Here is a 25,490-nt window from a genome sequence, read left to right on the forward strand (position 1 = left end):
GCGGTTCACTAGTTCTAACGCCACACATGTGTGGCTCAGAATCATGCAGATATTTCCCTGGAAACTATCTTTTCCTGTGTGCCACTGAGCTTAATGCTGTGCCACCAGTGGAAATGAAATGGTGAAAGGAGTGGTAATGGGAGAAAGCTCTGATGTTCATTTCAATAGCTCTGTCTCTCTGTGTGCCCGAGAACTGGCGAGGGCGCGGGGGTGCGACGGGGGAGGGTGGGAAATGACAGAAATTCAGTCTTTTTGTGTGCGTTCGTTGAAAATGTTTTGTGGGTGTGTGATATCTTATGGTATGGTGGAGGAGACACAGGAACCACCCCGTAAACAGGGGAAACATTCTTTGACACGCTATACATATAATATCCGTTTTCACCAACATATTCGATTCACACGATACCACTTGGAGTTTTTGTCTCTCTGTCGCAGATTCACTTGGTGATTGTTGGTGGGTGAAAACTTTCCACATAAGTCTCAAATGTTGCCAAGGGAAGGGAGATCAAATGGAGAATGATTCCTCAACCGCCCGTGTTTGTATATATACATTGGAAATACCCAGGAAGAGAAAAAAAGAGAACGTCTCGGCGGGTAAAAGTTTTCGGTTGGAGTTTTCCATTCTGGACCGTATACTAAGTGAGCTGCCGCGTGGCGAGAGAAATAATAAAACTGAGGAAAGAGCATTTATTCGGATTCGTGGTCTAGCATGTCAACTTGAACTTTCTCATCTCAGCTGAAATGGTATAAATTATCATATAAGAGGATCCTCATTTGTGGGGAATACTCAAGAGATGTAGGAAGATTTGTAGGTTAGAATTTGACCTAGTTACTGCTAAAACAGTGGGAGAAGATCATGCGGCAAAATAATGTGTGCTGGAGATTTGAAAAATGCAACCCATGTCGATGACATCGGGGGATTGTAAAAGAGTTGCTTCTCTATATCAAATTAAAAAGTAGAATGTCCTCGACGAGTATGGTAGATCCATAAAACTTTTGCAATTTGTGATTTTGACGCTTCAGTGAACTTTTTATGACTCTATGAATTTTTCAACTGACTGTATGCACTTCCTTCCTTCCGTTTTCATTTATTTGTGCCGAGAAATTCATTCATATTGTAATTCTGTATTTTCATGGCTTGACAGTTTGCAAAATATCGTTAGGTTATTATTGCACACTTCGGAAATGGAACTTCAAAATGTACTCTTATTTTGAGGAATATATTATCCACGCAGATGGTTATTTATATGTATTTTTATAGAGTTTTGGCTGTTTTAGTGGATTTTCGGGAATTCTATCAGGTATAATCCTTTTATTATCAATTCCACGAGGGAGGATGTGTATAAAGTTTAAGGATAGATTGAGAGCCTGATCCGTCTTGAACGTGATGGTTCGTCTATTCCTTTTCTTCGTCACAATTTAAGCTCCATGACATGTATACGAAGTGTAAGATTAAAGAGGCGTAAGCGGTATTAAAAAAAGGGACGCTTATTCCTTATATTCAATATATATCGCCATGTCCTTGAATAGCAATCTATAGACTATCAATTGGTGGCATTGGTGGCTTTCGGGGTGTACGCAGAAAAATGTATGCGCATATACAATTTGGGGGGAAAAGTCGATGATTACACTTTTGGGAGTCACAATGAATACACATGTGTGTGCATGAGAAATTCTCGAGTATCATACTGTGGAGTACAGCGATTTCCATAAAAATGTGCTATGATGTTTATGGCACAATTTCCAATATAGACACAGCCTCTTGTGCGTAATATTATACTTCGATGGCGTGCTATGCGGGACTGAAAAAGGTGTATATATGTATGTAGTGAAAAGAAAATACGAATATTGTCTCCAAGAGTCAATAATTGGGAACTTGAACTTCTCGTGTTTGAATGAAAAACGGCAGCTCGCGCATATTTTTTCATGGAAATTCAACAATATATTCCTTTATAAAGCCATTTCTTTCGTCTTATGTCGGGAGGAATCTCTGGTATTCAGTGCCATAGGGAAAGTTGAAGGAGAGAGAAAAAATATTTATAAGGGCTTCATGGCTCTTTCACGCATAAAACAAAGCAATATTTTTGAATACATTATCCGTAAAATCCTATTTCGAGAGTGAAGAGATCCCATTAGAAACTGCTCTGTCGATAAAATTTATTCGTCTCCGTTTATTGTGCTTTAAGAGAAAAGTTGGGACAGCGTCAAGAGTGGGGGAGAACACATTGGCGAGGAACAATATTAAATTGCCAAGGCCATAGCGTGAATCTTAAACTTGCAAAGTGTGTGAATCATGTAGTCTCGAAATTTGGTAATAACGATAATCTATCGATGATTCATGCAGATTTCGCCTCTTGGAAGGCAAATTCATTGTGTCTTCGATTTCTGTGGGCAAATGTGTTGTTAGCTTATGTAAGGCAACGAGGAAGACAGATAAGAAATTGGCTAGAGAATGTCAAAAATGTAATTTAACTGCAATGCTGCAATATGCTTTTAATTATTATGGCGCTTATCAGGAGTTTGCACTATCTAAAGACTGTGCCATTGTTCGTTAGAAATGTGCAATATTAACCTGTATCATTTTTGAGCGAATGGCAAAAATGTCTCAATTTTATGGTTCTTTGTTTGCGAAGCACGGCAGCGTGGCAGAGAAGAGGAAAAAGGATGAAATCGTAAACGAATAGACGAGCTCCAAATGGGAAAAGCGGAATGAGTGTGATAGCGAATTGGAGAGGGTAATGAAAATGGACAAAATGTGTGTTTCCCATTTAAAATGTTCACTGCAAAAGTGTTCTTTATCATTTTATGGCCACTTTTTTGATGCTGCTCATCAGAAAAGTTTAGACTTTTAGGTAAAATATAGTACATTTAATGTTGGTGTGTTTGTGATGAATACAAATTTATTGTGCAGATGGATATGAATTATTCTAATATGCAAATTGAATAGGAATTGTATTCATGTGAATGTCAAATTTCTTTCTATTTTGCATTATTTATGACAATTCGGGCGAAAAGAGGCATTTTTAGACCTACACAAGTGCGAAAACATATCGAGAGAGAGAGAGAGAGAGCTTTTCGCTAAAGCGAAAACCGCTTCCGTAAATTAAATCTTGTTCATATTCCACAATTCGTCTCTCGCATTTTGTGTGTATATTTATCATCTTGGGTGTGGATATTGAATTTTTACGCTAGCTCGCCAAAGAAGTGAAAAATTAATTCATGATTCTTTTTTTTTCATCATATCTCAACCGAAATCCATTACATGGCGAAAGATGTTGATAAGAAATATACGTATTAAATTAAATTTTCCCGTTGACAGCTTCTTTTATTTGATCAATGTATTGAGATAAATCATCCCAACACCTTTCTTTAGCGAGAGAGAAAGAGAGAGAGAGGGACGAAATGGTGGAGTGGCGGAGGGAAAATGTGTGGATGTTTCACAGTTTGCGCTGCTCTACTTTAATGTTGACTGGGGGGTTGTTATAAATGTGGTCTGTTTCGAGAATAAATAATAATCATCTGTGCAAAGTGTGCGTACGCGGGAGATGATTTTTGGGAGGCAATATGTAATGTGCATATGCTGGAGTATACAAAATAGGAGCCTCTGCCATTATTTTTTCATATCTTAGCAGCAGATGACAAGCCTATGATATATTGGACTGGATTATATTTATTTGCTGTAACAAATAATACATCAACAGCAATATAGCCGTGGTGTAGATTGGAGGGATGTATTTGAGTGTGCAGTTAATGTGATAAAACACGTTTTCTCGCTCTGCAATAACAATAACGCTGTATAGTGAATCCGTGGGTGTTGGGTGGAGAATGGTGGAGCTTAGTGGCGTGTATGTGTGTGGTTATAAAAGCTTTCACTCTATTTGCAAAATGTGTTTTGTACTTATTTAATTTAACGCAATCTTCAGTACGTTCAACTGTAACGGACGTGGAAGTGCACTGAGGGGAAATTCAATTTTGATTACATGTGAAAAGTCCGCACTTAACAGTTCTGACAAAAGTGAAGAATGCTGAGGGACTTTGAAGATTGGAAGCAATGCCAGAGCGAGAGAGAGTGAAATGTGAGGGAAATAATGTATGCTTGATTTTAGTTGGAATTTTCTTTCAGTGCGGTGAAGAGACATTCGCTGTAAGGCGAGAGACCGAAGTGGGTCCACATATATAGATGCTGAAGGGCATGGAAGATTGTGCCTTTGCTTAATTTCTCTCCCCAAGATATGTATTTACATATCTTGGTGACGGAGAGGGATAAAATATATGTAGTATATTGAATTTAACATGGCGAAGGCGAGAGCTCTCTGCTGTATGCAAACAAGTTAATTCAATTGAGCGTGAAGTGCACATCATTTTAATTTCCATTCGGAGAAAAGAGACAAAACCCATGGGGACAAATTAAAGACTTTTTCATGATGGAATTTGCATATTTCAGCTTCCACGGTTGTCTTACAATTCGAGAAGCCATTGTGCAATATGGCACAAGTTCCGCTCAATTCTATACTTTTCATGCTTTATACTCATTATCTGAAGGGGTGGGCGGAAGCGAGATTAGTGAATAGTGTTGACTTTTCTTAAATGGAAAGTGCCTTGGCGTATAATCTAATTTTCCTTATACTGCGACTTCTATAAACATTTGTACATTTGCAGGAATGTTCTCCACTCAAATTGTGTGCAAGAAAGTGCGATTATAGCACGTGATTTCTGGTACAAAGGAAACTTTAATAATACACAATGGCCAGAGTGCGGAAGAAATTACACTTTGTGAATGGTAGAAGTATAACATTAATTAGTATGATGAGTTGTGCTGAGAAGTTTGATTGGATTGGGGTTAAAATTACTCTAGCTATAATTAGTATTAATATTATAGCTTTCCGCAAATGTACAAAATGTAACATGAAGAAATATCGCAGAATTGAATTTATCAAAGGTGATAAAACTAATTTCAATTCCACATCAGATGCAATTCAAGCACTTCGTATGCGTGAGATGATTGAAGTAAATACTCACGTTCTGACTATTAGTCATACGGAGTATATGAAATGGTTGAAATGAGAAACACACTGAAAGCGTGTTTGTAAATTGTTTGTAATTCAGTCTTCTCCCTTAAGAGTTTATATATACTGCAACATTTTAAGCGTCGAATATCCCTTTACGCCACGGAAAGAAGTTCAAAGTTCAGATTGAAGTTTGAGATTGTGGATAGTTTACTCCGTGTGAAAATCAAGGGGGAAATAATATGCCTTAAGTTTGTACACCACTTCTTAGCACTTCCTGAAAGCTGAAAATGAGTGAATATATCTATCTTTTTACTAAAAATTGTCGTAAAATTTGCTACTTTGAAACTCAAACCGCGGAAATAACTGACCAAAAAGATATTTTTCTGATCAGAAATCGCATTTTTGAGGCTATTTCTTAACCAAAATGAAGTTTGAAGTTTTTTTTGAACACAAATTCTTAAATCTGCTCAGAAAATGAGAAATATTTCCAGATTGAACACAAATTTGACGATTTTGGGGGTTATTTAACCACCAGAATTGGTTTTAAATTAATCACATAACCTAGAAAAGCAATAAAATCAAGCTTTTTAAGTCAATTATTTAGAAAATGGCCCAATTAGTTGAAACGGAAGTTTTTGCAATGCAAATATCCGAAATATTTTAACACTTCCGTGAAGCTATCCGCCATTTCTGAGCATAATATCTGCCCTTTGGTGAAAATGCATGAAAATGTTGTCGTTTTGCGCCATGCATTCAACATACTTATTGTATGTGACATTCAGTAGGAAATGATCTTTGTTAAGTTCAAACTTTCTTGTATCAATAGAGTGTATTTGGGTGTTGGCTGGGTTGCCAGCATGCCATGTATTCACATTAGTGTTGGGTTGACGCAGGGATGAACGGGTAAAATGGGTGGTTTGGCTTGCGAAATGCTCCATCTTTTCTAATCACAAACAATGGATTTCTGGTGCGACTGGGTTGAATATGAATTTTGGGGTGTTTTTGTTTGTTTTCATCAGTTGGAGCTTTAATGAATACAAAATAGTGGGTAGTCGCTTCGTTGGTGGGGAGTGACATGGAAATATGTATAGTGTAGGAAAGTGGTTGAACCACTTTCCTGCTCGGTGCAATTTTTGTGGGAAAAATTAATTTACATCTCTTGAATATATGGCGTTCGAGCACTCAATACTCTGCGTTGCAAGGGGTATTTTTTAATTAAAATTGGGGCAAAGCACAAATCAGTTTGTAAGTTTCTCCAACACTGGTAATTGTTATTAAATGATAATGTGTGTATTTGGTGGAAATTTGCTGTAAACTAAAATTAATTCAGCGTGAAGTAACTGGAGAAATAGGATGATGGTCCACAATAGGCGACACACATAAAGAGATAATACACTGTCAAGCAATTAACATGATGTGGAGGAGGTTTTTGTACGCACATAAGCGTTAGCTTTACATAAAATAGTAAATAAATAGGAACAATAGGACAACCCTCCATTTTCCCGTCGGATATACTTGTTGGAGCTGGAGAGATATTAATCAAGTAGGTAACAGTGGAGGACCTATTGAAATGGTGGCTGTTTCCTATCAAATATTTCATTATATGGGCATCTTTGGGCTGAGCGTGGAGTACATTGAAAAACTAATGACCCTTGTGCTTTTCGACACAATTTTATGAGCACACAGGACAATAATTTATTTATGCAAATAAACGACTACACTGTTATTTCTGATTAAGCGCTGATGGTAAATATTGGTAAAAATAAACAGATTTTCTGTATTTTACACACTTTATCAGCAAATATGAGATTGACGAGTCTGTGCGAAAGGTAGCGATTGACATATACTTTGAAATCCAGTTTAGCCAGCCAAAGGCGTAATTTGTTGAACCTGCTGTGGGGAAAAATTCATGAAGATTTGTGAACACAGTGACGTTCTATTATTACACACCACCTCCGAGAGGGTTGCAGTTCCCTGGGATTTATACGCGAGTCTGAATTGTAGAATGGAAAGCAGAAGCCAAACACAAAATGGATTATAGATTTTATGTTTGTAACCTACTTCGCAGTGCTGAATATGAGTATAATCCGACTTTTGTCGGGAGAATTTAATATTGTAATGTGGGAAAGATTTTGGGTGATGCGAAGTAAAAGTGGAGGATTATTAAGGGCACTCTCTATTGTTTTGCACATACTTCCGCTTTGTCGGCAAAGTCGAGAGGAGAGCTAATTTGGCATTTGGAATGGCTGACGTGTGTCTTATTTGATACATAATTGAGTTATCATAAGACACACGCGGCTATTTCAGGTGATGAAATTCATCTTCGGCATTTCTGCAACATTAATCATTTATTGTTTGTAAACCCATAACATGGGAATTTAATTAATCAACACATTATATTATGTCTAAATTCCTAGGTTAAATAATTGCTTTCTGGTTTGTAAATAATTTCGACTGAGAATCAAAATGTTGGCATGATTGGAAATAATGTGTAGCGGTTGCTAATTGATAGGTGGATAAGAATCATAGAAATGCACGTATTAATTAAATTGATTGGAATTCAAATACCTCTCTTTACTAATGTAATTAAATCCTGCCTATGTTACACTATCTAAATGGCATATCGAAACATACTTTGTGCAATGAGCGAAGCGATAGGATTGATTGGACGTCGTGCATCGAAACGTTTTCCCAAATGGGAAATGATTGGAATATCAACTTTAATAGGATTAAAATAAAACTGCTATAAACTTGTCTATTCGGCAGTTACAATCGCAAAGTGATTGCCACTTGACAGTTTTCAACATTCATGGTCGCTCTAATAGCAGATTCATGAGCTATAATGGGTGGTAAATTAGTTGTGAAACTTACACTAATCACTTTTATAAATGCTTATTATAGAAAATTTCCCAGAATTGTGAAGTAATTCTCTAAATGATGTCAATGAAATCAACTAACAAGTGAGAAAACTATATTGGAGTTTAGACTAACCTATATAAAGCGTATTTCATCTTCAATAGTCTAACTCTAGAGATCCGGAATTATTTTATCTTCTGATGAATTACCGCTTCTCTTATGCACATGTACTTGAGATATTGAGTGACAGGTGAAGGAAATTTCCTGATTTGTTTCAGAGTGTTACGGATGTTGCGATGAGTTTGTACCTACAACTCTCTTCAGAAGTGGTTGCCTGGAGTGATGTGATGTGTAGGATTTATGTCGATTATTGTGTATTCTTGTCATCTCACTCATGCGGGAATACATGTATTTTATGCCATGTTACATAAGCTGAACAGGAATTCATGACTGGGGAAGCTATGAGGCTTTTTGGATCAAAATCTTATGCCTTCCCTGTGTGGAAAGAATGGTGTGGTTGCCAAAGATATTTGGCGTTTTGAGAGAGAGATATATATATATTGGAAAAAGCTGGCAGCACATGTATACCTGTGGGTTGAAGGTTAGAAAAGTGGTGACAAACCCTTTATAAGAAGGGTACTGTGTTCCAGAGTAAAGTCACTCCATTTCCTGCATGTGTATGATTATATTAACCTAGATTTTTGCCACTCTATGAGAAGCATTGAGGAATCCGAATGGTCTCCCATGTCTATGGTATTAAAAGTCGAAACGAGAGAGGCAGAAAAGTTAGTGGTTAACTGGGATGAAATCTCTCTACTGTGTGGCATTGCCTTATCTCATGGGTTTTATTCATATCGCAAATATCAGATTTTTATGACTTCTACATGACAAAAGGGTTGATACTGTTCTGCATATGGCGAAAGTCTGCCACATGTTGTATTCCGAAAAGCTCTCACCTGAATTTCGAATGAATATGTATATGTTTGTTTCTGATGAAGCGATATCATTTTTTTTGCTGCTGGAAATTTAAGTAGATAAATGATTTGGGGACTCTTTCAAGCGACAATATTGTGTATAGAGAAAAGTAGCTTGGAGAAATTCTACTGTGATATGTGAGTTGCATCGCTGTATGAATCAGGAAGCAAAATTTTAGCAACGCTTGCACATTTCCGTGTAGCTTTTCTACACGGAATGGTTATGGCGCATGGAGAGAAAAGAGACACTTTCCTCTTCGTGGTGTTTTCCTGTCCATTGGACACTTGGAATAAATTCGCTTCGTTGACGGGAATACCGTAAATTGCAATGCCCTGGAAAAGGCATATTTTGCAAGCGTGAATAGCATAAATTTTTCCGTATAACAATCTAAATCTTTGTATTTTGTATCTATACTGAAGAGCGCAAGACACAAAATGATGACAGTTATTAAAAGAACTGTAAAATTAATGATAATTTTCGCACGTGAGCAGACAGACAATTGGAAGGGGCGGAGCATTTGTGTGGGAGGGGCTTTTAAGGAACTTCCTCTTGCTTATGCTTTTCAACAAGCTTTACGATTGCTTTATCACAGTTATAGAAAAATTAAAAATGTTGTTCTATTACGAGGAACGAGAAAATAATGGGATACTTTTAGTGCATACGTAATAATGATTAAAAAGCGAGTGGATGTGGATAAGTTGTACGGGAATTATAATGTTCACTTCAAAAGTAATTGGCGTGCAAAATGCCTTAAAGATATGTGTATGTATTTCAATTCTCGTTTCATCTGGATTGCAACCCTTTATATCTATAATGATTATGTCGAAAATAACATGCTTTTACTTTTACTACTGCTCTGAAGTCCATGAACTGCTCTCGTTGTTGGCTCTTTGTGACGCTTAAACACATAAAAAATGATTCAGCAAGAGGAATTTTTTATGATATATGAGCTAAATATGAATGTACATATGTAGAATACATATTTACTTATGCATATATGTGCCCACGTTTTCATTTCATTTTAAACTGTGCCGAGTGCGAATGATGTGAATTGTATAAAAAAGTCCTGTGGCACAGAATTCTTTGATGTTACTTCATGTGATGAAAATTGATCAACCAAGTAAATTAATTTTTTCTTTTTCCCCACGCGATTTTATTTGTTTCACTTGTAGAATTTGGGGCAATATTACAAGTGAGGTTGTGAAGTTGAATTTATCTGCGGGGTGGTACAATAACTCTAACCTGTTTAGTGTTTACCTCAAGGGATATTAGGTGTATGTGTGTCTCTTGTTGTGAATCACTTTTGCTGGCAGGCAATTAAATTTTCATTTAGGTTTCTTCCTGCCAAAATGAGCAAATATTCTTTTTTTTTCATCTGGTTATAAGTTTGTGTGCTATTTATGAACGTTATTACATCGGTACATGAGTTTGTAGCAACTTAATAAGTCAAGAGCTCCACTTAATTCTGCTCTTTCTGCTTTACATTTAAACTATTTATGAAAAGTTGCAACATCTTATGCGCCTTCTGATAGTTTGAATGTAACTTGTAAACTCTGTTAACCTGTGAAATAGACTCTTGCCCTGTAGTGATAAAATCATGAAATGAAGGGACTTTCACATTTTTCTCATCTTGTTTCTTAATTAATTTGCATAAAATTGAAAAAGTTAATAATTCATTTCCTGTTTGTCATTTCTTTTGCAGACTTTTCGCCATGGATTTCCTCATGCTCCGACTGCCCTATCCTATGATCCTGTGCAGAAATTGCTGGTGATTGGAGATAAAACTGGAGCGTTGCGAATGTATCCTTTTACAATTTGCCACTTTATATTATTATACAATACTTCAATAGAGGTGAAAAGTCACAGAGAGAGAGAGAGAGAGAGAGAGAGAGAAGAGGAAGTGGTAAAAACATTTCCTTGATGAATTTCACATTGAAATTGGGGGACGTTAATTAAGAATAGCTTTTCTGGAATGTCTGAAATTTCCACTCAAATATATACACACTTTTGAAATGAAGAAATCAATGAAGCGACACTGCCAAGTAAAGTTTCTTATAGTGACGATGGTATTTGCACCGCGAGTCTGGAATATGTTATTGGGAATACCACAAAGTGTTCACGATCAAGTGTAAATTCCCTAAAAGACAAAGTAATTTGAATGAGTATTCGAAAATTGCCTGAGGCACAGTGGAATGTAATAAGTTCATTCCCCAAATCTATTTGGTGAATTTCAATCCTCACTTAATCACACATTATTTCGTAGATCGTTTAGATTGAAAGATTGTCCGAGGGTGAGTAATTGAAATGTACGAGCAGAAATTGTGTGTGATTAATTGATGGGCACCAGCCTTGAGGTGGTGGAAAATTCATACAATATTGAACAATTACATGACAAATAACCACCCTGGGATTGTTGAACTGTGGCCAAGATAGGGATTCTATTTAAAGGTGTCTTGTAAATTTGTAAATTGTGGACAGAATTTGATTTAAATATCCACTTTGAAAAGCACTGAAGTTCAAAGTTCAAGTCAATATTTATTTTTATCTCTTTAATAGAACTGAATTAATATGATTTCATTTGATATTTCTCAAATAACTGACCATTTGTTTTCTAAAGGACTCTTAAACATCTTTTCAGTTATAGTGAACTCTTGAAAATCCGACTCCTTTTCACGATTATGATATGTGTTGCAACGAAATTGTGCCTTTGCCGCGGGGTTTGGTTGTGTTTCTTTATAATTTTGAGTGTAGCAAGGCTTGACGTACTTGTTGTAAATCTGCTCTGTCTACACAAGATCTCGTAAGCGTGAAGGGTTAACAGACACTCTTCTGTGTTTAAGGATTCACAGAGAGATGCTGTGGGTGTGAAAGAAATTGACGAAAGGGTGAAGAAAAGGGTATTCATCGTGAAGGGCTATAAACTCATGTTATTGTATAATTCTCCATGCGGAAAATATTTCGAGTTTCACTTGGAATGCCGAAATGGGTGAGTTGAGAGATGTTGGGAGACGAGGAGGAGCATTTTCTCTGGGTGAATCATTTTCTTCTCTCCGTCTTGTCATTTTCAAGCAGTACGTGAAGTGACTATCAAAGCAAGAACATTCGACTTATTGTAAGTAGTTGCCTTCAATTATATAAGTCTTGTGATATGGGGTGAAAAGGGGTGGTGAAAGTGGAAAAAGCGAATATGAAAAGTCACTTTGAAATGGGCTTCCCTGTCATGTGGATTCCAAGAGTCGGGAAAATCAATGAATCATCAGTTTTTTTTCCTCACTTCTTCAATAAATCAATTAAATGTGTCAAGAATAATAAAGGGATTTGATGGATTTCACCCTTCTACACATCGTGTCTAATTGAATTTTCACTCTTTCCCACCCAACTCAACAGATTGTTTGAATACCTAATATTCCAAAAAATGAATCAAGATCAAACATGTGTTTTCTTATTTGACCCCAATTTCGTATCTATTCGAGAGAGGAAAAAAAAATACTTTTAATTTTCTGACTTTGCACTTTTTATTATTCTTCATGAGAAAGAGTTTGCAAGAGAGAAAAAAGAACTGTTGGAGGAAAGGCCGTTTTTGTTGGTTCTTTTTCTTTTCCTCCTTGTTTTCAAACACAAGAGTGGCCTTTTCGGGGTGTGCCTTTGCCAAATGTTTCACTTCATTTCTCTTGTTTATTTATCCATTTGAAGTGGAAAAGACTTTCTGGCACGGTTAACTTCTTTAGCGATTGTCGGGAGAGAATTTCTATTTTGACCATGTCCTGAGATAAATTGTAATGCCTTTCAAGCCTGAATCCCGTGAAATAGAGTGAAATCTGGCTATTGTATTACATTTTTCGTGGTTAAATTTAAAAGCAGATCCATAAGAATATTCAATGTGACGTTGTGGAAAATATTCCAGACATTATAGGGGTTGAGAGACGTGGAAAAAGCAAGTGGAAATGCAAAGGAGAATGTCGTGAAGAATAAATTTTAGTATGTAAAAGAGGTTCTGATTGTTAAATATAAGTTTTATCGCACACTGTGTGAGATTCTTGACAATCCACCTCTTCGGGCAGATGTAAATCATATATGTAATTGTATGGTTGGTGGAAATGTCACTGAAATTTTGAAGAAGTGGCAGTAAAAGTTGCCGGAATGAGAGTCTTGTCCTTACATGCATATAAATTTAATATTATTTCAACTATGGAATCTCCGTAAGAAAGTTGCGGAGAATCAGTTTAGGTAAATCTTATATTTCACCCTTACTATGTATTTGTTGTTATATAAGTTTCATGCTAGCAGAGATGAATTGTTGAATTTTGTGACAGACATTAAGTCACATCGTATCCTTAAAATGTAGATAGAACGAAGAGATTGCATTAATTTAGAGTAAATGACATTTTTCGAGACATTCGCCATTTCTGCCGTGTTACTTCTCATTTTGCTGACAAAATCTTTTTGTGAAGAGACATAAATTTAGCACAAATCCAGAGAAAAACGTCATATTGCATGCGGTTTTCATTGTGTCTAAAAGCAAAATTAACTCACTATGCTCTGAAGACAATGGCTTGAAATGGCGACTTTGTGAAGAATTACAGTACGGAGTGCAGAAAATAAGGATATGTGTGTGTGTATTCCTAAAACACAAATCTATTCTTTCACTTTGTCGAAAATTCGAATCACGTATCGACACAAAAATTGAATTATTATTCTGCTCGGTGCGATAAATCAATACTCTCTGCTGCATATTTCTGTCTATATTACGTTTGGAGCTGACACGCCAGTTGAGAAAGTACGAAATTTATACAGTCAGTCGTATTCGCACACTTTTTTCTGGTTAGTTAAGCTAATATGGAACCGCAATCGGTTGATAAAATGACTGCGCCTCCCAATTTTATCGAAATCATTGAATTTATAACGCATATGTGCTCATGTTACAATAAAGACGTGTATAAAATCCGTACGCGCAATAATCATACGCATTCGGCGAGGGAGTTTTGCTTCTGATTCCGCAGTAAATTATGGGCATGAGTGCGTGAAAACTGCAAATGAGATGAAATGATTTTCTTTCACACCCTTTTTGTGGTGATTGAGGAGTTTTTATATCGCCTCAAAATTAATAATTCATCTAAAATTAAGCGGGAGTTTTCGGAAAACACCTGCTCTATCATACGTGGTCATTATCTCTGCATGGAGCCTTAAAAATTAATCATGGTCCGACTTGAAGCCTTTCTCGATCCCAAAAATGTCCGAACTGACAGTTGTTAGGTCAAAAATTCAGCAATGCGAGACAAATTATCACTTGGTTTTGACCACAATTCATCATGACAAGGAAAAATCTCATGGTTTTCCGCTGTGACAACGAACATTGAGAGTAGAATTTGGCATTTGTGTGTAGAATTGACAGTTAGAACGTGTGAAATTGTGTAGCATTTCGATGTTACAATGTGTTTATTGTTGTGGTTTAGGAATCAAGTACGAGAGAGAATACATAGGGCCTGAGCGCGAGGGGTGTGTTTTTGGGTGGGTGGTTGACTGTGGATTGCTTGGCAAACACATCGTTAAGTAAACAATTACTTGTGTGTATGTGTGTTGATATTTTACTTATTGACGGTGTGTGGAATGTGATTGGAGACTATGACATTGATTTTTCTTTGGCTTTTATTGCAAGAAAAATTGTTACAAGGCGAAAAAAAGTCCCGAGAGAAGACGATTTCGTGATAGGCGGAAAAACTTTTTCCCGGATTCACATTATTCAGAAGCGAGCCTGACAGTTTCTTATGGCAGTAATTGAGGCATGGTGAGTGACAAGTTATTAGAAAAGTCCCCGATGCGTGCTAATCCCAAAGGGGCCGGTGAATATTTTTTTACAGTGAAAATCCACCATTTGGGCCTAGGATGAGATAAGGGCGCTGTTAATCTCCTGCAAAAGCTTCCGGATGCTGGGCTATGGAAGTCTTGAGACTTTTCGCTGTGATATTTATTTTCCATTATTATCAGATTGGAAGGGGATTAGCCCGAAAGCTGAAAATCCGCTTTGATTCCTGCCTCCTTATTATCTGGAGTGCCTCTTAGTGTGTGACGATTGCAAAGATGTTTCGTGTCTAATGGTGGGCTTTGTAATCAACAGATTGCATGGTATTTTGCATATATATTTTGCGGAATTATGTTGTCAAGCTTGATTGCAATCTCAATTCTTTATTTTGCTCATTCTTGATGAGCTCAGCGATGGTCAAAGCGTGAAATTCATTTAACTTTACCCAATAGAAAGACTTTATTCAAGTCTTTATCATAAATTTTCACATTTGTGTGAATTCATACGGATTTGAGAGTAAATAAATTTGTATGAGCTGATTATTGAATGTTTAACAGTGATTGCAAGAAACATTCAGGATCTTATCTCTTCGTGAAATTGATATAACGTGTGGTCTTTCCAGTAAATTTGTATGTCCGACTTGCATGAATATGAAATGAGGAAATGGAGAGATGTACTCCTTTCGCAGGGATTTGACAGGAATGGCCCTGGTCTCCGTCCGACTGATTTCCCATAACTCTCTCTCTAGTTGTGTACATTGTTTAATATCTGCAATGCTGAGGGATCAGCACCGCATCGTTATTATGTGCAATCAGAGTGTGGTATTTAAGCAATTTGATTGGAAATACATCAAATAATAAAATACCCTTGTATAAATATGTCTCTGTGACAATTTCACACACACTAGGTTTTAATTAAGTCATGACAGGAATGAGTTGCCCAACAGCCATGACTTTTCGTACGGACTAATTAAATTTTTGCTATTAGATCTATGGGAGGACTGGTGTGCTTGTGTGGAGGGTGAAAAACGCAGGGCATTTGTTCTTGTGGTGTGTGAAAAAGCTCAATTAGTGGACCTCTTTTTTCCTCAACTCTCACCCCAGCCAGTGTGACGCCAATTCATATTCCATTCAGCGAAATGGCGTAAAATATAGATGGGAATAATTTCAATGTCTCACTCGCCATTTGAAGTGTGAGGGGGCTCTTGTTGTGGAGTGCAATTGAAAAAAAAATTTGAATGAAAATTGGGCAGTGTCATCGCCAGCCAGACATCCAGGAGAGCTCCCGAAAAGCGCACAGAAAGAAAAGTATGAGAAGATGCCCTCGACTCGCATCCACGATGGCTGTTGTGAATGAATGAGAAGTGGTTTGATGGCGTTTTGAAGACACTGAAATTTAACTTGTGCCATTGTTCATATTTAATTGGCGCGTCACACTCTGGCCTGAGTGGACTTTCCCACCAATTTCACCCTCCGCCAAGAGTGGTGTCATTGCTGAGGCAAAAGTGTGATGATGAATAATGTAATGTTGGTCACATTATCAATTGGGATGGTGGGCATCAAAGTGTGCAAAATTGAACGGGAAATTAAAGTAATTTTTCCTCCAATCATGCCCCACATTGACAATGGCCCTGGAAAATCACAAACTAATTTCATACACAATTTCTCGATATCATCCTGGCCGTGGTGCGGCGGTAACAGGTCTCACTTTGAAAAGATCCCTCTCTACTTTTTTTTTCTTCCTCGCTCTCTATCTTCCTGAAGAGGAGAGGAAGACGTTAGATGACAATGGCAACGGTTTCATGAAAATATGCGCCTGGGCGTTATATAATAGAGACGGTGGCGAAGGGTGGAAGGAATGGGTGACGCTGGAGAGGCCACAAAGTTATTAAGATAAGAATTTCACCCCGGAAAATTGTGCTTTCTATACTGCGTAGTCCCATTGACATGTATAATTTGGTTTTGGAAGTATCCTCGACCATCTCGCATATTCATTCGCATCAATCAAATGTCCCCCATTATTTCCTCATTCTCAGAAGCGCTCGGCACAGCCAAGATATTCCTCTCCTTCATCTTCAATGTAATCTCATCATTAATTTTGACGTCACATAGCTGACTTTTTTTCCTACCCGCAGACACCAGTTGGTGCCTCTGCAGTGTCCTCCGCCGATAAATCACCGTGTATAGCCTGGAGACAATAGATTTCCTAATTGATACTTGAAATCCTTGAAGTTATGTAGAAGATATGCGCAAATACATCACAGCAATATAGTGAGAATGGAGCATATTTTGCACTTAATTCAGTGCTCAAAATCCTCTTATATGAAAAACAAATAACATTTTAAATTCTCCGCTAGAATAAAAAAAATCCACCAAATATTTACTCCCAGGCATGACAGCTTAAACAGTGAAAACTCTCGAAGAATGTCCCTTGGCTGGACTTTTCCTCTTTTCCCACTCACATTCTAGCTCGGCACTTAATTTCAGCAATTTCCGTATGGGGCGTTTTTTCCGAAGCGCGCGTCCCCATCGTAAAATCTCGCTACGTTCATTCAGCGAAAAAGGCGCCATGTCCCTAAAGAATAACTCCAGTTCATTGTATGGAGAGCAGTTGAGGCATTTTTTCCTTCGCTCCTAAACATTCTCCGGCTATGCAAAAAAGCCAAGTTGCAGGTTCAAGTATTTGACTTTAGCAGAAAAATGCAAATTTTATTTTACAGCCCTGAAGGGTGAGAGAGAGGGAGAGAGAGCGAGTGAAAGCCCAACGCCATGGGATTGCGACGGGAGACCTTTATAAGCTCAGTTTTCGCTTATGTGGAATTTCCGCTGTGGCGAGGCACATTATGTACATACCCATTTCTCCCGAAAAGTGTCAAATTAATATTCATGCCGTAAATTTTTGATTGAATTACAAGATTTAAAAGAAATTATGATGATGATGAAAATTAAGCAAAATGCCAATGTTTGCTTTTACGATAAATTAAGGGAAAGTATAGTCGTTTCGTGTGCGTATATATAAGCAAAAGTTGGACTTTTTCAGGCAACTTATTCCAGCAAAATGTCCATTTTCCTTAAGAACAAATTATCTGCATTCTGTTGGCATAAATGGGAAGTAATTAAGCTTAAAATGGAGCAAAGAAAAACATCAACGCTGTATTGAATTCGCATGACGGAAGAGCAAATGCAAGCAGTTAAATAAAATTAACTATGAGAAGTGTTTCATTAGAGAAGAACTTGAAATGTGTGAGAAGGAGTTTTTGTCATGACTTGGCAATATAGTAAACCTGTGCAACTGCCATAAAGTTTTTCACAGAGATTTCCATACTATCGATCCAATATCCAATATTTCACAAGGTTAATGTTGCTTTTATGAATGCATAAAACGCTCTTTTTCTCTCTTTTCCTCGTATTTGTAACATCAAAGGATGGTAGAAATTCGAAATTCCCTATTGATTTCATATTAGTAACAATTTTAATATTTTCTGTCTATGCCAGGCACATATTAAATAAATAATAGCAATATATATTGCTCCAAATTGAACTTCCACAATTGTGTACGTGTTTCGTCAGGCGCAGATGAAAATTTTCGCTATGCACTGACCATGGTGAATGCCATCGCCTGTTGTGGAGCAAAGAGAGCAATTAGATGTGACCCTAACAAGTTAAATAAGCCATTACTCTCCACTTGAGCTGAGATGGTTGAGAACGAGCAAAAAAGTCCATACAAATAGCGAGCTTTTGTGCTGCAAAAGGACATTTTATACTTTAATTTGCGTCCCCATCTCACCATCAGAATCGACATGGGTGAAAATGGGCTTTTTTCCTTTTTATCTGGGCAGAGTGTGCAAATTCACATTTCTCACATTGTGCCAGTGTATGCGAAAGTATTGTCTAGAGAGAGTGCGGATGGCTGAGGAATTTTTCCTCTGGAGAACAGTTGAGGAGAGTTGGGGAGAGACATTAGTTTGGGTCGCTTTGGTGTCGCATGACAAGAGGCGCAAAATCGTAATTTTGCCCCGTTTTCCGTCACATCCACAACAGTTTCAGAACGCTGTGCATTAGCATGACTATCCGTGGCGCTCTGGCGATGTTTGGTGAGCGCGGACGACAGTGGGCGGGCGTCGGAGCCACCCACTTCTCTATTGAAAGTGCTACGGTCACCCAATGAGTGCCGAAAGTGGTGAAAAAGAGCAAAATTGTGTTCTGGAGGATCCGTCGTCGTTTACATTTTACGACTCACACACTAGAAGTTGTATATCGCTCAATGTGGTGCTACATCACATACATGTGCGGGTTAGTGAGTCTTCAAAGCACACAACGCACATGAAAGTGGAGCCAAACATTTTATAATGTATCCTTTGTATCCCTTCATTTGGCGTCCAATGTGACAAGACTTTCTCACGTTTACGCCCTCAACTCTATCTTGTGCAAGACACACACATTTGCTCAGGGTGTGCAAAAGGGTAGGAAAAAAATGAAAGATATTATTTATTTATTTACACACGGTATTAGTTTTGTGCAGCCAAGTGATCCTCGGGAATGGCCAAATAGAACATAAAACGAAGTGAAATTGTTTTACGTGACCGTACATAAATTAATAAAACCTTGTATGAGTTTTGTCATTTAATATAACAACATATAGGCGCTTTTCAGCTCACACAAGTGACGAAATGGTGGATAAAATGAACGAGCATTGCTAATTGAAATTAAATTTTCCACACGAGCTCTTATTCCATATTCCTTGGGTATATTTTTACACTAATTTTTATGCTTAATTACAATTATATTTGAATACCGTTCACATATTTTATACTGTGTCATAAACGATAAACCCCGTCATGACGTGAGGCAGCATGATTAGCATAGTATTATATTGGAAAGACTGTGAAATACGTAATTATGAAAGTATGAGTGTTCGCTTTTTCATCGATATTATAAATTGAAGATTATTACACACATTTGGCAAAGTAATAAAATTTTCAATTACGAATTATTAATAACAGTAATTGCTGGCGAAAAAAAAAATACCGTTTCGTTTAATATTATTTTGATATCTCTTACTCCATTTCATGAGGTGTAAATTGATGGTCCATAAAAAGAGTGTTTTTCAACAAACACTGTCAGCAGTATTTTAAAAAATCAATTTAAATATATACCGAAGACAAGGGTATGTTTTTTAGGTCTCTATTTTGGCACTGATTTGGCAAAAAATCGTGTGTGATTTCATCAAAGTATTATTTTTTGCCTCCCACACATGAATGGAGGCAATCATAACTCATGGTTTACCTTGTATCGTGAAAGTTAAACTCTAGAGATTGGATCTGCGGTGAATGATGTTACAATACAGAAGCGATGGGGTGGAGTATGTAAATTCTAATGGTTAAAGCCCACTCAAAAGACCAACAGAGAGAAAAGGGAGTCGTTGAAGGAATCCCAAAATTGGCAATCCATCGAGAGTAAAGGGAGAGAGAATAGAAATTTCGTTTCCGGATCGTGAAGATGCCACAGTATAAAGTCGTGGTATTTCATCTTCTAAGCCTATATATGAAAATGAACAAGAAAAATGGTCGATGAGTGGGCGGAGGGGGAGGAAAGGCATCAGAAAATTGGGGTATCTGGGAAATGATCTCATTAGAAAAATTTATGGAAAATAATATATGTATGCGGTATCTGCTTGTTGTAGCATGTTAACGGTGGGGAACAAGCTTAAAGACATTTTCCATGAGAGCATTACATATTTACGCGCACATGTATACATCACATATGAATATTAGAAAATTGTTTCCCTCCTAAGGCATGGCAACGCTACAAAGTAGTACACAGCAATCTCCTTTATATTCCATGAGTTAGCGTGCAAATTGGGAAGTGATGCAATTGTTTTGTATATTAGAGTGTAAAATAAGCTAAGAAGATGGAGTTTCGACGTCAGACAAAATTATTAGAAGCTCCAACATGCAGAAGTCCCACCCCTGCCAGAGAACTTTCTCTCATCTGACATGATGTAGTGATGTGCTTAACTTGTAGCTCAACACTTGAGAGGAGACGATATAGTATTTTAGGTGTGTAGCATTATTAGTGCTCCAGTTTGCACATGATTTGTGCTAGCTTTGGAAATCAAAAGCCAGTGCTTAACTCTTGAAATTGCTGAGCATTTGAATGGATTTCAAACATGGACAATCTTGAATTGCATTGAGATTTATTTAATAAGATTCCGCATCTAACGATATCATGCATTTTGGGTATTGAGATGAAGTTAGAACTCTAAATTTCGCCTAAAGCCAAGTCCTCACACTTTATATGGCAGAGGAGAATCATCAGTAAATCCTTATGTCTTTGTCGTCTGGAGATATGCGAGACTTTAATAAGGATGAAATCCCCAGAATCCATTCTTTGCGTTTTATAGTCTTATCAGAAACAAGAGAGAGAGATTTCAGCAATTTGATAAAGTTATGTTGCGATTCACCATGTGTCACCTGAGTAAACTATATAAATTTATATCTTCCATCAACACATGTGAGCACTGAGAGGATGTTTGGAAGGAGCACAAGAAAAAGGACAATGATGTTCTACTCATAAGAGTTACGAGCCTCTGGTGGGAAATTGCCAGTGCAAATCTCATTTTTTATTGTCCACATCCAACCAACGTGGACAAATCATTTCGGTGATTGAACATTTTTCCAGATTCTCTGTCCAAATTGTGTAAGGGGTTGAATATTGTGGGGCTGATGGGGGGAGAAAGTGCGTATCAAAAGCATATTACCTCATCCGCGCGCTGATGGGCAATTTTGATGCGAAACTAATATTTTGTTATGGCGCGATCAATATTTTATAAGCGCCATCGATGGAATTTTTTAATTAAAAAAATTAATTGGTAAAATTTCTGTGACATTGCCTCTTGTGATGCACACTGCGTTAGCGCGCGCGCGTGTGTGTGTGTGTGCGGTGCATGTCAAAAATATGCTCATAACGCTGCGAAAACATTCCTGAAGAGCCAATTTGAAATATTTTTTGCATCGACTAGTAAAAAGCTTAAAATAACTTATTGTGCGACCGATTGAATTTTTGAGAGGTGGAAAAACGCGAATGAGTAGATGTACAATATTTTGTGATTGATGAGAAATTCTCCAGTTGTGGATATTATCAATAATGTGACCTCGACATGTTCTCACAAATTGGTTGACTTGATCTTGACAATTTATCATTCTGTGACTGCTAAGCAGCTGGGAAATCTGTGATGCGCAAAAATGCTCGCAGTTACGACATACATGTATGTATATATATATATACATCTTAAGGAGGATATTTTATGTTGCGCCAATTCCGTAAAATCAATTGTCAATGCTTGGGAAAATTTGGAGATTTTTCGGATCGAGTTATTGAATAACTCTGGAAAGAAAAATCGATGAGACTTTCATTTCCTGTCAAATGCGATTTTTTTTCATGTGAAGCATTTTCAAATCAGAATTTCAAATATTGCCTGGACTTTATTTGTACACTGACCGTGTCTTTTTCTGAATTTTCCGGGCTGTTGAGCTACACATTTGGGAAAGATCGAAGAGAGGAACAAAGAGAAATATTAAATCCCATCAATTTCTCTCACAGTGTGTCCATCACATGAAGATGCTGAAAAAGAGATTGCAAGATGCCTTTGTACGCTTCAATGGCGTGTCAATTTCTGTGTAGATGTGGAAAAAGGACAATTTAATCAAAATCTGTAGATGGAAGAATAGTTTTGCATATATTAGGTTTTCTGCATGGTGCGTGGTATGGAAAGAGTTTCGCCTCTTTTTTTTCCTCTGATTCTCATCATGTCAGAGGCGGAATATACATCAATCCTTCTCTCTATGGCTTGTTTAATCATGAAAGCGTGGAAATTGTCTTTCATCCAGCAGAGAGAAGGTGGAAGAGAGTGGAAAAAAGAGGAGTCTCCTCTTCATTCTTGAATGTGAAAATTACTAATGTGCAAAAAATGATGTCGCCTGGGGGATGATGTTTATTTTGGTACTGTTTATAGTGCTTTGGAAGCATGTGAAAGTTTATTTCTTTGCACTTTTATTCATAGACACTTGAAAGTTCCGATTATTTGTCGACAGTTACAAGTGGCACTTCACATAACGTGCTACAAGAGTCTCGAAAGTGTGTGTATATGTAAAAGTGGCTGAGAGGATGGAAATATCGGAGCAGTGGCAGGATATTATAAGCAGAGAGAGGCAGAGTTGGGCTATTGAGTGGAATATGTATCGTGTTGTCACTCTTCTGACCATGTACTTAAGATGATATAAGTAAGCCCACTATACTATGATGGTATAAGATGACAAGGGGAAATCTATACATATGATCTGTGGTCGTTGGGTGAATGCTAGACAAGTGGCTGATACACCCAACATTTCTCTCATGGAGAATTTATAAGAAATTATAGGAACAGTGAGAGATGATATGAGAATAGACCGAAATGGGGATGAGGTTAAATAACTTTGTGAATATTATATACAATGGAGTGTTATTATATATTTATTGAGGCTTCTGGGGAGTGAAATCATACAGTGAGATATAGAGCAATTTCCTCCCTTTGCTTTGTCTTGCTCTCTTAAGTCTTCTGATTTAGCGTTGCTGCGTGATTTGTGGACAAGCATGGAATTAAACTTGAGACATTTTCCAGAGTGTTACTTCCATAATGATAACAGATATTGGAAACACAAGACTCATTTGTTGAATAACATTATTAATATGGCCTAAGTGCTTTCGTGTAGAGACTAACGGTTGCTTTCCTGGCGGGAATGGGAATTCTGGATTTTATTATGTTTATTAATATATTTTGCAAAAGAGGTTGAAAAAGTACCTCTAGCATGTCTGTTCAGCATAGGAAACATCTCGTCGGTGTGGAGATGAAAAAAAATATTACGAATTTGCATAATCGAATTCTCGATTGGAATATTTTCTATGAAATTATACCTCCTTTGGAATTCGTGGTAGGCAACAGTTTTTATCAGATTTCACAAAATGTTTTCCCTCAATATCGAAGTGCTTCGGCTGGAAATGCAATAAATTGTTGTGGAGGATTGCGCGCATTCGATATCAATTGAGAAAGTCATGAATAACGTGTCACATTTAGTTTCATTGGTCCTTTTTTCTCCCCGTCTCGGGCAAATGCAAGAGTGTTTGGTGTGGACTCTTTTGACTAGGCATGCATGGGCGAAAGAAAAGTTTTCTCATTTTGCCTTTTTGTCGCATTCATTGAAGTACAATTGAATTGTGAATTGCTTTTTCAGCAGCGCGTGGAATTTCCTTGATATGTATACCAGGCGAAAAATGCACGAGGCACAGTGCACAAAAGTTTAATTTATAGGGAAAATTGCTGCAACTTTGAGTCGCAAAATACCATTTGCTTTTTCCCTCTCGACACTTATTCCAATGGCAGATGTGAGGAATTCATTTAATTTAAATACACTCTATATGGAAGTGTGATGCATATAGTAAAGAAAGTTTTCCCTTCACATTGGGAAGTGACTGTCCAAATGGCATCAGTGTGTCGTTGAAATAATGTTGTGTCTTCTCCTTAACAATTGGATGGTGTTTTATTGTGAGAGCTTAGCACAACAGCATCAAAATTATATGATGTACTTGCCAAACATGATGAAAAATATTGACTGTGATAATAAAATTCATACTGTACGTATCAATAAAGAGGGCGAGGGTAGTTATTGTGGCAGAATGCGAGGAAGAAAGTTTCGTTTGTGAAGGGAGACAAAGAGAGAGAGAGAGAGAGGAAATGCTCTGCCATGCGACATAAACGCAACTTCATTTTCTCAATAAGGAGCGCCACTCTATTGTGTCACAAATAGACCATTCTGAATATCGAGAAGAGTGGTGAACAAAGTTTCATTGTGCCTCTGCAACAGCTTTCTGAATATGTGTGTCGTAAAATTGAAGCTCAAATACTCTCCATTTCGATTAAGGCCAGCCATAGCTGGTGATATGTATACAATAAAGTTTAATTTAAAATGAAGCAATGCGGCTGAGCCGATACTCTCATTTTTATGATCGCGGGGATAAGTATAAATTGCCCTCGTGACATTGTTGACAGAAATATCGAAATAATATGGATTTCATATCGTGGCGGGAAACACTGCAGTGAAAAAAAATTCTCTCCTCCATAACTAAATCTTGGCCATGTTTGATTTTGCTGAGCTGTTCGCCTGAGTGTAGAATATTGTGTGCACTTCATGGTGACATCGCTTAAATTGCTCGTAAAAAAAATGTTGATCGTCCTCTAAGGAAGGTATTCTCTCTCTCTATGTGACCTTTTATCCTCTCATACACTCTTCAATCCTGATGGAGAGATAATGTGAGCATGAAAAATCCAAAAGCACCAGTTTTTCCTTACATCGTGTGCAACTATGCTGGTCGGGACGCTACAGACTAGGCAAGCCAGGAGTTGATGTATATGTGAGACACGACGGTGATTCTGCATGTGCCGTGACTAACATAGAATTCCTAGTGAACGAAGGTGCTTTTGTAACTTCCACTGCTGATGACTCCCTACATTTATGGAATTTTCGCCAAAAGAGTCCTCAAGTAGTACAAAGCTTAAAGTTTCAGCGAGAAAGGTATGCGCAATGTCAATTAAATCTGATAATATTTCAATGGCGCGTTCATCATTAATTCTCTTCTACTTTTTTTTCAACAGGATAACATGTCTCCATTTGGCTGTTGCGAGCAAATGGCTCTACGTTGGCACGGAGAAGGGCAACATTCACGTCGTGCACATTGAATCGTTTGCACTGAGTGGCTACGTTATCAATTGGAATAAAGCCATTGAAATGTGAGTAATGAATCACTTGTTCCAAACGA

General features: G+C 37.4%; 1 protein-coding gene across 5 annotated transcripts in view; it reads left to right on the forward strand.

Moving 5' to 3' along the window:
• The window catches only part of LOC132260285 (syntaxin-binding protein 5), a 79,398-nt gene that overhangs the window by 18,383 nt on the left and 35,525 nt on the right, over positions 1-25,490 (forward strand). For all 5 annotated transcript variants that reach the window (XM_059758301.1, XM_059758302.1, XM_059758304.1 and 2 more), the window contains exons 2-4: positions 10,543-10,640; positions 25,058-25,246; positions 25,327-25,461. In XM_059758301.1, the coding sequence (XP_059614284.1) occupies positions 10,543-10,640; positions 25,058-25,246; positions 25,327-25,461 (422 nt within the window). The remainder of the gene's footprint in view (positions 1-10,542; positions 10,641-25,057; positions 25,247-25,326; positions 25,462-25,490) is intronic.

Source organism: Phlebotomus argentipes, unplaced genomic scaffold (genome assembly GCF_947086385.1).
Source record: "Phlebotomus argentipes unplaced genomic scaffold, Phlebotomus argentipes genome assembly scaffold_18, whole genome shotgun sequence".
NCBI lineage: Eukaryota > Metazoa > Arthropoda > Insecta > Diptera > Psychodidae > Phlebotomus > Phlebotomus argentipes.